General features: G+C 43.9%; 1 protein-coding gene across 2 annotated transcripts; it reads right to left on the bottom strand.

The window, feature by feature from the left end:
* Positions 1 to 19: 19 nt before the first annotated feature.
* On the bottom strand, positions 20 to 16,047 carry bcl2l13 (BCL2 like 13). 2 transcript variants are annotated; one of them, XM_085779958.1, is made up of 7 exons: positions 15,821 to 16,047; positions 14,583 to 14,784; positions 12,278 to 12,367; positions 11,121 to 11,277; positions 10,263 to 10,335; positions 9,941 to 10,069; positions 20 to 2,980 (listed from the first exon to the last, which is right to left on the bottom strand). In XM_085779958.1, the coding sequence occupies exons 2-7, from the start codon at positions 14,719 to 14,721 to the stop codon at positions 1,877 to 1,879; spliced, it is 1,692 nt and encodes a 563-aa protein (XP_085636084.1). In that variant the 5' UTR covers positions 14,722 to 14,784; positions 15,821 to 16,047; the 3' UTR covers positions 20 to 1,876. The 2 variants fall into 2 exon arrangements, with proteins under 2 accessions (XP_085636084.1, XP_085636085.1); XM_085779959.1 differs by lacking the exon at positions 15,821 to 16,047 and adding an exon at positions 15,150 to 15,362.
* Between the last annotated feature and the right edge of the window lie 30 nt (positions 16,048 to 16,077).

Genomic DNA, 16,077 nt, shown 5'->3' with positions numbered 1-16,077 from the left:
CACCACAGAAAGCTGCTCAAACAGTTGAATCTTTTTATTATTCTCGTTTCAAACAGTGTATTGTAGGAAAGTCAAGGTACAAAGTGTCGTGGTTGGGACCTTATGACATCCATCCTGCTCTGTACTTTTAACGGTTTCCCTTTGAAAGCAGGCACACTTTGAGTCTGTGGGTATTACAATGTGTAATACCGACACATACATGGAAACATCCCTTCTGCATCAAAGAAGATGGTGTCTGTCCAGTGCCATATTCTAAGAGCCATTCATGAATTCTTATGATGATGAAACCCCAATTCCTCAATGTTTAAGAATATTTGGATTGTGTGCTTTTTGTTAGCTTTCTATTTTAATCCAGCCAAGGGGATATCCCACCACACCAGTTTACCCACAACTTCCTTTACCATTTATAGGTGACAGACGACATGGTGATATATTCCTGCAAAAACGTCACCTCATACAATTAGTCAAGTGTGTATTTAAACCTTTTTGTTTTCGGTACTTCAAATCTTTATGCGAAAGGATGACGTTTTGATTGTTGAAGAGCTGATTGTTGCTTTTAACACTTCACAGTGAAATACAACCTCTACCCTAGCGAGGAGAGCGTAGTAGAGTTCATATCCTAACGAGACAAACAGTGACAGGTTCACACAAGCCTTCTGAAGTTTCTCCATCTAGCAAACTCAACCATATATTTTCATTAAAGGGAAGACTGAATTCACACGCTGCAGTTACATTCCTCCTTCACTCCTCATCTGGAGTAATACTGCTCACTTTGGCATGGTTAAGTATAAGCAGTGGCCGACACGTTCCTCTTCAATGCAAACAAGTTGTAGTGCAGTTCACACAAGGACTTCAATATAGCCAAGCTGCCCCCCTCCCTTCCCTCCAAAAAACTGAAGATATCTTTAAAACAAAAAAAAAACTTCACAATATTGTCAGATTGACACAGTGGTTGTGGTAAAAGAATAACTCTGGACCCTGATGTGCCGTGCAGCAGCAGAACTGTCCTTTGGGAAACATTCAAATACTTCAATCCATCCTTTGACAACATTTTTCATTTCTCAAATCTCTTCAAATCCTGTTTGCGACATGAAAATAAGGAACTTAAATCAAATCGTGTATGTCTGTTTTGTTTTTGCTACCATAAGTGTTTCAACACTGATAAAAAAAAAAAAAATCTGATCACTGGTTTCATTTCCATGTTCTCACCACATTTACATTTGGTTTGTTTATCAGAGGATGTATCAGAACAACTCATCACAGTTACAGGGGGGAAAATGTGAAGAGATGCTGCTTTGTTGCATAGAAAGCGAGGGGGGAGCAAGAAAACCTGAATTCACACAGCGAGAGTAAATGTGGAGGTTTTCTCCAGCTAACAAGTGTCGTCACTGGATTTTTCCATGTAGCTAACACTGACTCAAATGGCGCACAACAACCCCAACAGTAAAAGCCACGACACAACAGAGGCTAGGACAGGGATAACACACACACACACACACACACACACACACTTGCACACATTCACACTTTCCAATCAAGGAGATGAAGGACTGGACTCTGGAGTTTGAAGAATTTAAACATAAAGTTCCAAGTAACAAAGAAAATAAGGAAGAGGGTGGAGTGCATTGATTTCCCCCACCTTTCTATGTCTGTACTTGGTGGAGTGAAGCAGTGAGGACTCCTATCAGTAAGGTTGCAGATGAGTATGAGGTGAAAGCAGGGCAGGTAAAAAAAAAAAAAAAAATTATCAGCCTCTTTTCATAAAGCCAACACAATTTGGAAGGAGAGTCCCACCATGTGCTTACTAATACAATGTATTTCTACCATAATATCTTGTAATTTGCATCCCCCTGCCCCTGAGGAAGACGCCTTCACTTCACTTTCTTCTGCAGGTTAGCACGCCACATGCTACTGCAACGGCAAAGATCGCCACGGCAGCGCCTCCGTAAAGCAGCGCTGGGAACTCTGACTTTGACTCTGGCTTTTTCTCCGGCTGCGCTGGTGGCTCCTCGGCCGGAGCCTCTGCAGCGGTGGCCTCGGCGTCGGCGCCGTCGGAGAGCGGGGGTGCGGCCGGCTGGGCTTCCACCGGCTCCGCCACAGTCTTGGCCTCTACCTGCGGATCCTCCGGCTGATGAGGCACTGCGACGGGCTCCGGCTCCTGTTCCGGTTCTGGTGCTGGTTCGGGTGTGGTGGCTTCAGGCCCTGCTGGCGCCGAGGGGAGTTCCTTGTCTAGAGACGGGGGCGCCGCCGCCTCGGTAGGCACTGGTGGGGTGGCAGCAGCTGGTTCTGGCTCAGGCTCTGGTTGCGCGACAGGAACAGGTAAAGGTGCTGCTGCTGCTACGGGTTCTGGCTCAGCTGGAGGCGGTTCGGTGTCTTCGGGGGCCGGGGGAAGCAGCTCTGGCTCCGAGGAGATGAGGGATGGTTCTGCTGACAAGCTCAAAGGCGTCTCTATAACGACCGGCTCCTCTAGCGAGATCAGGGAGGCCGGGGCCGTGGAGTCCGCCTCGGCCGACGCTGGGACAGGCGGAGGAGTCTGGTCCCTGAATTCCTCCCTGAGCTCGGCCAGTTCGCTCTCTGTGCCTAAAACGCTCATCATGCTCTCCTCTATCGCTCCGCCTTCGCCGCCTTCCTCCAGCAGCTCGGCCTCCTCGCGCTCCACGTGGACAATGTCCGAGTTTGACGAGTTGTTTTCGCTGCGCTCCTCGGCCAGAGCTACGCCCTCGTTGCTGTCCAGGCTCTTGACGTCTTCGGGATCCATCACACCAACCTGTGCCCAAGACTCGTGGCCGGCCAGAGACACAGGTAAACTTTCTGTCTGCCAGGAGCTCTGCTCGCTGCTGTTGTCTCCAGTGCAGAGGAGCGATGAAGGAGGACTGAGCTGGTCAAGATGCTGATCCCCTGAGAGGATGTAAATGTCGTTGCTGTCTTCGGCGATGGTCACACCTCGGTCCTCCTCTGACTGAAGCCTGAATATTTCACCCTGGGGACAGACAGGAGCAGAGATGATGTCTTGTGTATATGTTAACATATATATAAAACATATAGAGCATAGAACAGTGGTTCCCAATCCCAACCTTTTTTGGCTCGTGACCACATTTTGACATCACAAATTCCTGGTGACCCCGCAATCACGTGACTGCATGTGATCCCGGGGTCACCAGGAATTTGTGATGTCAAATCATGCTGTCAATCAAGATATTTTTATATGCTGCATTTTATTTGAACTTGATTTATATTCAAGAAAGTGAAGGTATAGAATACAGTTGTTTAAGATTGTGTGTGTGTTTTTATAATAATTAGTTAAAGCAGAAGTAAGCAATCCGGTCGTTTTGGCTAACTTCTTGTCAGCCGATGGAGTTCCCCGCCCTCGTCCCTACGTCACCATATTCACGCGCATCCCTTGGCTGCACACACAGAGAGGACCGCCCCTTTATGCCGTTCTTTCTCCTCATTGGATAAAGGTTGTAGGATTCAAGGAAAGTTTTCTCCTCGGCTTACAGCAGAGCAGAGTGACTGACAGACCCGTGTTTCGGACCAAACACTCTATATAAGTAATTCCCGTCGGAAGATTTAACTATTTAAGACTTATATTAACACAAATATTCCGCTTACTTCTGCTTTAAAAAAATTTTTTTTATATTCATCAGTCATTTTTTAAATTACCGTAATTACTAGACATTTCAAGCGACCCCATGTGGGGTCCCAATGCCAAGGTTGAAAAACACTGGCACAGAAACTGATGCAATCACTCACACAAGTGCCATTATATTTATATTCATCAACTGACAATAATCAACTAAACACTTATGGGTTTAGACAGTGTAAAATGTTTGCATTCAGTGCATTGCTTCAGTCCTTATGTTGGCCTTTTGTGCCACCTAGTGGTAAGCAGCTGCAACAGTGGATCAAGTACCTCTAATACTTTCCCATTATGTAACGGGTATATTACGATCATGTGGGTATGAGTAACTGACACAGAGGTCAGCCTGCTCATGCAAAACACATGCAAGTTAACCCAATCAAACACAAAGGTCTGCTGAGCCGAGTTCACATTTGACCTCATAATATTAAAAAGGTCAAACTCATTTCCAAAGCTGGATCGCCCTCACATAACTGCCAGGTCTTTCTGTTTTGCTCAGCGTGCAGGGATGTGCTGCAGGATCTACAGTATGTGGCTTTAATATAGGCCAATGACTCTGCACAATGAGCGCTAAAGAGCAAGGTGCATAATGGCATCAATATCTCCAGGGCACACAGCTGGATGAATAAAGAGGTTAATATGATGTTGTTAGTTTAGTTTTATCTTGTCCAAGAGTAGGATCTGATGCAGTAACAGATCCTGTGAGTTACAGGCAATTTTCAACTTCCCCATCTCATGTGTTGCGATGAAAGTCACCCTTTTCTCTCCAGGTGCTCATATTCTGTGCTACATCTAGTAAACAGCACATTCTTCATTACTGACTTATCGCACAAGTCAATTCATCATCTGGAGACCACGGGTGTCCGTGCTGACGGTCATGGGCCGAGAGCAGCTGTCGTACCAGAACCAGAACATTAACATCTGTCCGAGCAGGTGCATCGAGCAGAGGCATTTACAGATAATGAACTGAGCTCGACTAGGCTCAAGTTAAATTTGGATATGTCACAAGCAGCTTCCCTGCTGTACTGCCGTGCATGTCGGGTAGGTGTGACACAAACAGATGAGATTCAAAGAGACAGTGGCAACAGACGTGTTTGTCTAACAGGGAGGGTGAGAGTTTGTGTGAGAGCGGCAGACAGAAAGGTCCTGACAGCAGAGGCCGGCTCCAAAGACAACACTCTCATTCGGCATGGTAATAGGACATAATGTCCTTTACAGCTGCCAATTTGCATCTGATCATCACTGGAGGCAACTTCTGAGGAAGCATATGTAAACTAGTAATGACCTATGTAAAGATGATATTTCTTTTCATGACGCAGCTAAAGTGAACGCAGCTATGAACAGTGAAGGTTATTTTCCTTACAAGGACACTCGGTGTGGTGCAAAGCAGCTGCATCCTGGGATGCAGGAGAGAGATTAAATCTAACAGCGCTCCATCGTTATCCAACATTCGCTTTCTCCATAAGCTGATTTGCATGTGGGAGAGCAAGAGTGTTTCACAAAACCCTCAGGAAACAGCTTCCCCATCAGCAGGACACAGCGGGACACAACCGGACAGAACGGGGTTGCCACGTGGTAGAAAATCCACATGCAAAGGTTGCTAATGGCACAGACCACTGACGATCAATCCCTCTGCATTTAAGGCCCTAATGCTACAGAACTGTCACTTGTATAAAATCTGAATTGACATGTAAACCTCAGAGGGTAGCTGGTACCACAGTAGAGATCTAAATGCCATTCATGAATAACACTAACTGGGTGTGTCAACACAGGCTCGAGCTGAAAGCAAGATTTATTCCATAACTTTAGGGAGTTTGGTGCTGGCTTGTCATACACAGCTTGAAGCGTGACGATTACGGTAAACAGGAGAATCTAAGCAGATGCAGTCAAATGTATTAGGCAAAATAACAAAATAATTTACGATAAACAGCGATTCCTGCAAACTCGCATTCTCTTTCTGCAGTGTTGTGGCAGAAAGATGTGGATCTGGACCTGTACCTCGACCAACTGATTCCTCTTTTGATCCACCTCTTTCTGCCACAACAGCAGCAAAAACTGAACACAGAACAAACTATAAAAGAAAAACACACCTGAGACGTCCTTCAACTCTGAATTTGCTCTGTGTTTGTTCCTGCTTGAGTGTTCCATGTTGTTGTGAAACACACTAGGTTTTTTAAGAAGTGTTGTCAGGCGTGTTTCACCGATCTCCACCCTCGCCCCGAGGAAAACACGGACTCTATAAGACAAGCCTGCATTCCTGCGGTAGAGGCAAGGTGTACAGTTGTACCAACGTTTCACTGTGCTGATCTCAAACTGCCCCTGGTGGTAGCGAGGCGACACAGTCGCTGCCCCAAAGAAACTACAAAAACTGAAAACAGTCGCAGCATTTTTGCGACTTGTTACAAGTACTTGTTATATTGACACATGACTCCCACTTACGGTCAACATGCTGCATCCACTTGCAAATCCAACCATCAGATGTGGTTTGTTACCTAAACCAGTTTCCACATCGTCATGGTTTCAAACTATCCTCTATAGTATCTCAAACCTGTGGGAACTGGTGACATTTTTTTAATTCTGTGATTATTCAGATCAGTGTAATGTTCACAGGCCCGTTTGTGTGTGCTCGACATTTATGAGGAGGATTACATCATCACTGCTCCTAATGGACAAACACTGCAAGAGGTCACACAGCAGCTGACTGCCACCCAGGACTACGAGAGACTGCTGAACTGCTCATCAGCATCCACTTGTACGGCAATTTTAATTTCATGAAAAAGATCTCAGCTGGCTGCGGGTCACTGATCCAACTTGTTGATATTATGCAGCGGCGCCGGCTATGCAAACTGAAATTGAAGAAATTCCACCACGACCAAACAAAGAGGTTTTACATATTTCAGTGGAAAATCATCTTCATAGTTAAATAGTGCTCACATCCAGCAACCCAAAACAGAGCAGTAAAACTTTATGGGCAAACACCATCACTATCAAACCCACAAATAAAATCTATTTAAAAAACACATTAAAAAAAAATCTGTTTCTCCAAGAGTATGTTTTTAGTTAATGACGGAAAAACAAATATTCCTCTGCACTTGTTTCTGTTTTATCATTGTGTTTAGGCAAAATATATCACGTTTGTTTCTTACTTGTTAGATGTTGCCTGTAGTATAAAACAGTGCAACATGAAGGATGACTATTTTGACAACTTGAGTTTGTGTTGATGCAGTCTGACAACTCTGGGAGAGCCTTGGGCTAATTCCCTTTCATACAGATGCCATAGCCCCATGCTGCGTGGAACTACAAAACCTGCATCAGTAAATATTGGTTTTTGGCCCGTCATCATTAACAATGTTGTGGCAGCAGTGAGACTCACGGACAGACAGGAGGGATGGAGAGAAATGGACGACTGCCCTGTTTAAACCCTGGCAGTCAGCCAGCATGTTGATGCTGTAGCAAGTTTTTTTATTCGACAAGCTACAAGTGGGCCAGTCCAGCCCCTGGTGATGGTGTTTTTAGAGGATTATAAGAGTTATTTTTGGGGCTTCCTCAGCCTGCTCAGGCACTCTGCTCTAGTCCGGTCTCATGTCTGTGCAGTGGCACAGTGATGCACATTATTTCACCCTGGAGCAGCTGAGAGCGTGCTTACGTAACACGGGGGGCAGCACTGTTACACTGTACAGCATGATGTGCCCTGACGCAGCCCAGGCTGGAACCCTTACAGCACCTTGTCCTTAAAATATCATCACTGCAACTTCACTGTTTCTACCCAGAAGCAGCAGCAGCAGCAGCAGCAGCAGCAGCAGCAGCAGCAGCAGCAGCAGCAGCTATTGCCGACAGAAAACTAAAGGCCTCTTGAGATTACTTTATTGCCCTTTTGAGATCTTCTGCTTTTACTGCAGCATATTTGATAATAATTTGATAGTCAAATAAAGCACGCCTTCATTATCCCTTTTCTCTTTGCCCGGAGGTCAGGTGCAGTCGTGTGCAGTGTGCTACAAGCAAACCTCTGCCGTCATTTAATATCACACTCACAGGGACTGTAATACGAAATGGCTGATGTGCGCACTCAGGCCTCACGCAGCACCTCGTGCTATCAGAAGGACAGCTGTCTGACTCCTGAAGGGGACAGGCGGACAGCGGTGACGGCCAGTGGACAGACAGAAGCTAGAATGTCTTTCACTATGTAGGTTTTTTTGCACCATCTCCCCCCTTGTCCCTCCCCGGTCGAGCCCTTCTCCTATCTACCCCCCGGCTGTGCACTGTCTGACGGCTGTTGGTTTTGTTCGTGCCAAATGAAGTGTACACCACATTAGGGTCATGACAATCCTTATTGTAGTCTGGTGTAACTACACAAAAGGCAATGACGAGAGCCACCCAAATCTCGCAAAGGTGCGTCACTTGCGCTGTTCCGTTACAACCACGTCCTGGAAGGGGACAAGACGAATGTAATATCGTCATTTTAACGATTCAACACAAAAAAGTGACCCGTACTAATCTGGGGAGAGCTTTCCTCCACCGTTGCAGAACAAAACCTGGTGAAGGGCAAATAAATAAATCAAAGAAAAATGTCTCCAACATCCGTCTTCTCTTTCTGACACTTCTTATTTACTAGCGATTAGCATCTGCGGAGAGATAGTTCCCGCTGCACAGTCACTCTTTCTTACAGAACACACTTGCACATGCACATGAAGATCAATGAGCTCAATCTGTTCCTACGACACCCCAAATAAAACATCCTACCTCAGTGCGAAGTCCTCAAACCACTCGGTTCACACTTGAATGGACAAAGCGCAAGTGAGTCAAGGCAACCAGACAGTCCAGAAGATGGAGTGGAGGTAGACAGCGAGTTGGAGACAAGTGTGCACAGAGGCAGCTGTCAAACTAATGGAGATTTCACTATGCTCTCTCACCGTGCCCAGTGCCCACCCCGTTTCTTGCTCATCTCTCACCCCTCCCCTCCCTCGTATTCCCTCCCTCCCTATCTCCAGTCTCTTCATGCACTCTCTCTCTCTCCCTCCCTCCCCAACCCTCCTCCTCTCTCTTCATGCCTCCATTGCTGATCCTGTCCCTCATCCGTTCATCCCCTGTGACATAACTGAAAACAAGAATGTGGCTTTGTTTGGAGCCAGTGTACACGTTACATTGCCTGAAAACCAGGCTGAACATCATGACAATGAGGTAATGGCGACGACCGGGGCAGCCGTTAACGTGTCGGGTCACGTGACCGTGCCGTCAGTATGACCCGGTTCATAGGGAGCCATCTGTGACGCAGTGTTCCACTTATTACAGTGCAGGAGATCTGAAGCCGCATCAGTATCATCGCTAAAAAAAACATAATGCTAAGCCAAACAACATTAAAAAGTTGCAGCAAAAGTAGCACAAGAAGAATATGAAAACACAGTAGGTGTGACTGCACCCTGGAGTTACTTTATATCAGAGTGTTCTGCATCAGTCTCAACATGCACAGCTGCACTGCAAGTGCCAAGATGACTGTTCAGCTCCAACTCAATGTTTGAACAAGTTTTTTTTTGTTTTTTTTAATCTTGATTTAATATGCTGGTTTTTCATTATTGCAAAAAACAGCCACAGAAATAACCACCAGGGACACTACGACAATATTATACCATGAGACTCCTAACTGATATTTGTCACTGTAACAACCAGTGAATCAAAATAAGCTCAATAAAATAATCACAAGGTTGACTAAACTGAATATTGTCGGGTTATTTATGTGCATTATCGGTTGAGGATTAATCATAATCACAGATACTTATTCCACTATGACGTACATTTTAATCTCATGTATTCAGTTATGAGGTTGTTGTAGATTAGAAAAGGGACATGGACTCTGGCCTATGAAATAAACCAGACAATCAGCTCACTGATGCCCCCAACTGGTCATTTAGAAACTGATATTACTATTTTAAGCATTTGTCTGCTTGGTTTGCTCTACATCCCAACTTCCTGTTTCACTACCACTGCAAATAATTGTCATCAATGCAGCTAAGAAGCACCAACTAGTTTCTGCTCTAGATTACACTGAACTTCTATCACCCTTTAGAGTGTATCACTCACAATGTGCATAGTTTCAAGTATATTTCTACTCTGGAGTCTATTGCTATGTTAGTGTCAGTGAGTATGTTTTGTGATTTTTTTTTCTCTAAAAGTTATACTAAATAGTAGCTCCCCTCAATATGCCTAACACAAAAACAGGAAGTGATTTCTGATTTATGGGTAAACCAAGAACAAAATGTACTGGTATGCCTTCATGGTTTCCTCCATCGCGTGCTCAAAACTCACCCATCCCCCTTGCTGAATAATGTAGTCAGTTTCATCTTCCTCAAGCAAGCGCACCCCCAGATGCAACAGAGTTGTCACAGACTGGCCCTCGCTTTGTAAAGCCTGGAGCAGCACCAAAGGCACGACCACCTTGAAAAGAGGGAAGGAAAGAAGAGTAGAGATTGTGGTTAAGAAGAGTGGAGGCAAAAGGAACAACAGAAAGCATTTGAGGGTTACAGCTATGATGCATTAGGTACCAACTTTATAAAAAGCCAATAGTGCACAGAATTAATTAAAAGAAAGAGTCTTTATAAGGAAGGGATAGTCAACCTGACTGGCTCACCTTGCTCCAGCCTCCCTGTGTCTGTCTGGAGAGAGTCAGTGTTGTCTCTCTGAATCTCTGATAGTCCAAAGGCCTGAAACACAGAGATGTCACACATAATTGTTTTAGGGCTAAAAATATACCTACGGCACAAAGACAAAATTAAAATGACCAACACCATACCCAGCATGTCAGATTAACATTTTTAATCACTGGACAAAACCTGATTAAATAATATTAGGATGCAAAGACATTGGTGTTCATACCTATCCATCAGAAAACACAGAGGTTTCACTATTCACTACTATAAAATGTGTAGCTGTGGTCCTTTTGGGGAATTTTCTCCCAACTATGAATGCTGTTTAAGCTCCACTCACTCACATTTGGAAGTTGCCTTGTGGCCACAAAGCTGCTCTGCTAAAGAATCTCAACCAAAAGCAAATACTTGTACATATTTCAATACAGAGCAAATATCCAACATGTTTGGATTAAGATTATAACTGAGCAGTGTGTGACTATTCCTTCCCCAGTGAGTCCTGTATTTCCAAATTTGTCTGGTTTTGCAAAGCGGAAGCATGTGTGTATACTGACTTAAGAAATTCAGGAGAAAGCTGTTTGCACATGAAATCGTGTTGATGAGGGAAAGGTACTTGTGAGAAAATGAGCTGCAACCACTGGATGTTAACATCAACTGTGATATACAGTAGGCTATATTATAGATTGCCCATTCATAAGTAGTAGGATTAATAGGAGTAATGATCTCAAATCAGAGACAACTGATGCTGACAATTCAGTATCTGTTCACCAGCATGTCTCTGTGAACCAAGATCTATTCCGATTTTCTTTTCTCAAATATGGTCACTGTTCTGCAGAACTAACCCTGTTAGTAGTGTGTGTACAGCTTCTGCCAGGGATGTGTCAAGCTCTCTGGCCACCTGGTCTCCCATCGCAGCAAGGCAGTCCTCAATGGAGGTCTCTGGGTGGGCCGGATTGAACACCAGTGATGAGTGGCGGTCGAAGCCTGTCGTTGAAAAAGCTGCAAGCGCACAGACCACAGGACAGAAGGATGACTGATAACATCACATTTATTCATGCAAAGATATTTTTCAGCCTCACTTCAAAAGACTCTATGAGGGTATTCTGAAAGTTTGGGTTATTTAACTAACTATGGTTCAGTGGGCGGCATGAATGAGTGTCTGACAGCTTGTGACAAATTCAGGATACCAGTTGTCAGGAAGTTGAGAAATCCTCTACTTATAAAAAGCGGTCTCACAGCAACCAATAAGTCATTAAGAAAGCTCAGCTCTTCCCCGCTGCACATGAGCAAAGGGGGCGAAGTGAAGTGATGTCCACTCATGCTACTCAGAGAAGCTCTCCACACCATACATGTCTTGTCACAGTGAATAACATTGTCATTTTGATTCCTTTGCACAGACCAGCCAACTGTCTACAAGAAGAAAATAACAGTTTTAAAACACTGAGGTTTTTGAGTTTGTGGTTCCTTTAATTCATTTTTATTACTGTGCTTAAAACTAATACAGCTGTGGTTTGTGTATATCTGCATACTTAAAGCAGAAGTAAGCGGAATATTTGTGTTAATATAAGTCTTAAATAGTTATATCTTCCGACAACAATCACTTACATAGAGTGTTTGGTCTGAAACACGGGTCTGTCAGTCACTTTGCTCTGCTGTAAGCCGAGGAGAAAACTTTCCTTGTATCCTACAACCTTTATCCAATGAGGAGAGAGAACGGCATAAAGGGGCGGTCCTCTCTGTGTGTGCAGCCAAGGGATGCGTGTGAATGTGGTGACGTAGGGACGAGGGCGGGGACTGCTAACTCCATCGGCTGACAAGAAGTTAGCCAAAACGACCAGATCGCTTACTTCTGCTTTAAAAGGCTAGACAAAGTAATATTGTTGCTATTACTAAACCTTATGGACTGCATAAAGATAATTAATAGTACCGGCGGTACTCGTTTTGTGTGTGTGTGTGTGTGTGTGTGTGTGTGTGTGTGTGTGTGTGTGTGTGAACTTACAAGCAGCGACTTCATCTTCCAGATGCCTCAGTTCTTCATCTATCTGCCTTTTTATCGTTACAGTCCTCTCCCTGTCAAACTGGCCATCCCCTGAAAGACAGATACATAACACATGAACCAATTTTCTCCCTCTGTCTAACTCCCTTTTATCTTTCACCCACACATGCAGAAGCACACAAGCTGACTCTTCACAAATGCCAAACACAAAATATTATGCAAAACTGCAAACGCACGCAAGTCTCTATTGAAAGGCAAATTTTAAAATTAAAAGTTAGAGAGACTTTAAGTGTGCATTGTACAGCTGTGCCATTTAGGTGTAAAATACATGAAGAAGAAATATGGGCCCTGACTTGATATCGGCAGGCATCCAATATTTTCCTATTCCTTGACTTCAGCATAATGATGAGCCAGACAGTGACGCCTGCACACTTAACCTGACTAAATAAGTTGAGTTTGGCAAACGAAGCAGTTGTGCATATACAAACACTGTCTTCCCTGGAGGGGAGAAAATGTTTGCAGGTTAATAATGAGAGTCCTGGGGGAGAGCGCACACCAGCGTTGATGAGGTGCTGACAACAGGGACAGCAGACTGACGGAGTGAAGTCATGTCGCACACTCGTAGAAAATCTTAATTTAATAAATTTAAACAAACATGTACAACATTTGTACCCTGATGAAGACTATTGTCGATACGTTGGTCATGCTTGTTTAAATTTATTAAATTAAGATTTTCTACATCAAAGGCTACGAGTGTGAGACATCACTTTACTCCGTCAGTCTGCAGGTTAGAAAAGAAAAAGCTGAGCTCTGTCATCGAGTGCCTTCAAGCCACCAGTGCAGACCTTATGCTGAAGGCTGACTGGCCATGAGCTTTCATATTCACATAAAACCTAACATGAATGCAGCCATTAAGACAGAAAAATAAAATCCTCCAGTCATTTGATAAGGATGGGGATCACACTGCCTTTTTACATGCTCAAACCAAGGACATTGATTGTTTCCACTGTGGTGGAATGTGAACTCTATTAGTTCTATTGGTTTGAGATCTCAGCTAAACTGGTGACAAGCAGCCAACAGTGACGAAAGACAATTGCAATTGAAATATCTCTCTCCACACTGATTCAACAAATGGGAAATTAAATACAAATGTTTGCCAACAAGAGGAAAGTTAACCCCTTTCCCACTCTCTCTCCCTCTCTCTCTCTCTCTCTCGCTCGCTCGGGATCTCTTTGCTGCAGCTCATACATGAACACCCTTAGGACCAGTGTTGGTTTTTCCTGGGCTCGGTGCTGTTTCAGCATTCAGCCAGACAGCTAGCCGGCCAACTATTTCGCTTTGGTCCATTGGCGTGTGAGTAATCCTACGGTGATTACACATGACAGGCTGTCAGAAATTGGACCGGGTCAAGCGGAAAGCAGGGATCAGCCACTCATCTGCCCTTCTCCACCCATTCTAAGCATGCACACAACAATAAAGACAGACAGGAAATATAGAGAACTTCCCCTCTGTCTTTCTGTTTTTTTGTTTGCTTATAATGCTGTTGCTTTTTACCCTCTCAGCTTGCTCTGCTCTTCATCCTGAGAAAGAGGGAGTGACAAGCCTGGCCTAAAATCCAGCAGGACTGTCATACAGTCCAACTGTCATGTCTCTTCATGTCTTCAGTAAGATTTATTTTGCCACTAACATGCTGTGGCCATAGCTTTATAGCAGAAATGAAGACTTATAACATGCCAATGGCAAGTGTGGGATTTTGTTTCATACATCGTTATTCTAACAGCACCCCACAAAGAGTTAAAATTACAGTATTACAATTGTCTCTTATGCACAACTATAACAAATAAATGTAAAAAATGTTTTTTAAACTACTTTTCCTTTTGAATGCTCGGCACACAAGGAACAAGATGGAAAACAGGAATGCTGCAAACCCTCAGGCCATGGCACAAGGTTGCTATAAAACCCTCTGTAAAGCCCGGCCAGTCCTCAGCTACTCTGAGCAACAACATATTGGAATGATTGTAACTAAGCTTAGGTGAGTTGGTTTACAAGCACTGGCTACTTCATTAATGTCATGTTTAGATGGGCATAGTCTCTAAATGTGTTTTTAAGCCAATGTCAGAGAAGGCTAAATTAAGCTGGTAAACAGGTGCCAACCTGCCAACACACCCAGAATATTTTGTCCGTTACTACCATGTGTGCATCTGCACACACAACTCTATTTGTGTACCATGTAAATCCAAAAGTGTAAGGGTCGCCCTATATGCGTCAGAACAAATGACAACCACAAGTGGAAAGTTTTTCTTCTTACCTTCAGCTGTGGTTAGTGTGTGTGATCTAACAGGAGGCATTCTCAGGTAGTTGAGGACAATGTACTTAGTTTCATAATGAAAACCCTCAGGCACAACGGCGGTGGTGGAGGCAGAGGTGGTGGAGCCCGAGGTAGCCATTGAACGGACTTATGTCAGACACTCAGGCACATTAATTCTTACAGTCAAAGCTGGACGTCTCACCTGAGGAAAATGACAGTGAGAGGAATAATAATGAGTTCCTACTGTGACAATCAATGCAGACTGCAGCAGCCAATCCTGGCAAAGACACTCATTAACAAAGAAATTAGGAAATCCATGTCAGACTTCCACTATAAATCACAATGACATGTGTTGTTTAACTGTAAAAACAGCTGTTGCATGTATGACATATACTCAAGTGTCACAATGCCCTGTGCTCATTATGCAAGGTAGACATGCTCCCCTGTCTGACACATGGTCCTTAATTGTATTTTTGGTGCCTTTGGGACAGAGGGAGAAAGGCACACATCGATAGTACTATAGTTGGTACTTTTTATAACCACATCATCAAACAAATTGCAACTTACATGACACACGTGGCGGGCAGAGAGGCGTGAATAAATCCTTCAATGACAGTGACAACAAGTGTTTAGTAAAAATTTAGATCTCCCTCTACTACACTACTTAAATCTTGTTTACGTGCACTAGTGACTCGGTCCAATGTTGAATAAAAACCAAGCTTCTGCCTCACACCGTCCTCCAGAGATGATGTGCCACCATGTGGACCAAAAGTTTCGATTAGAGACAAGTTTGCCAGATTTAAGAGAAACTTCCGTTTTGCACTACCAAAATAAAACTAACTTGCTAAACAACTGAGCGTCAGAACTGTTTAAATACCCAAGTTACAATGTTCAAATAAAAATATGACAACGAGATTATTATAAAGAACGTATCTAAATATAAATATCATTCATTTTTCTGAGCATGACAGAATGGCTTTAGCTAGCTAACGTCATACAATCATATTAATTCAATACAGTACACATAGCTCATTAGCTAATTGAAATTGTGAAATTAGAAAATGGTTTGCTACTCTTGAGAAGTCCGTGTTAGGTAAAAACGAGTGGTTGCTGCTGAAGCACCTCAGCACACACATGCAAGCTATATAGCTAGCTTTATCGGTACACGTTTTAGTGGCTATTTTCGAAGACGCAAAACTTAATTTGAGTTACGTCCAGTTTGGGTCGAGTTTTCTTACCGTCCTTGTCCAAAGGCAACCAGGTGCTGACAGACGACAGGTTGAGGGGAGAACAATGCGACAGTCCCCTGCAGCAGCAGCAGTAGCTGTAGAGGGCAGACCACCACTGGCTGGCAGGCAGGGAGCAGCACTAGCACTAGTACACAGTGTGCTTTGGAAACTACTACACAAGCTAGTCAGACGAATATAACACAAACCTTCCTGTCAAAACCTTCAAAATAACACTCTCAGTCCTAATTAATTAACGGTCACAGTTG

Source organism: Trachurus japonicus, chromosome 6 (assembly GCF_045865225.1).
Source record: "Trachurus japonicus isolate A0001 chromosome 6, Traja_1.0".
Lineage (NCBI taxonomy): Eukaryota > Metazoa > Chordata > Actinopteri > Carangiformes > Carangidae > Trachurus > Trachurus japonicus.
This window is presented reverse-complemented; position numbering and strand designations above follow the sequence as displayed.

Coding starts and splice junctions, on each gene's coding strand:
- bcl2l13 (XM_085779958.1), bottom strand. CDS start 14,721: ATGGCTACCTCGGGCTCCACCACCTCTGCCTCCACCACCGCCGTTGTG. Junction 10,336..11,120: donor GTACACACACTACTAACAGG/GTTAGTTCTGCA, acceptor TCTGTGTTTCAG/GCCTTTGGACTATCAGAGAT. Junction 2,981..9,940: donor TTATTCAGCAAGGGGGATGG/GTGAGTTTTGAG, acceptor GTCTGTCCCCAG/GGTGAAATATTCAGGCTTCA.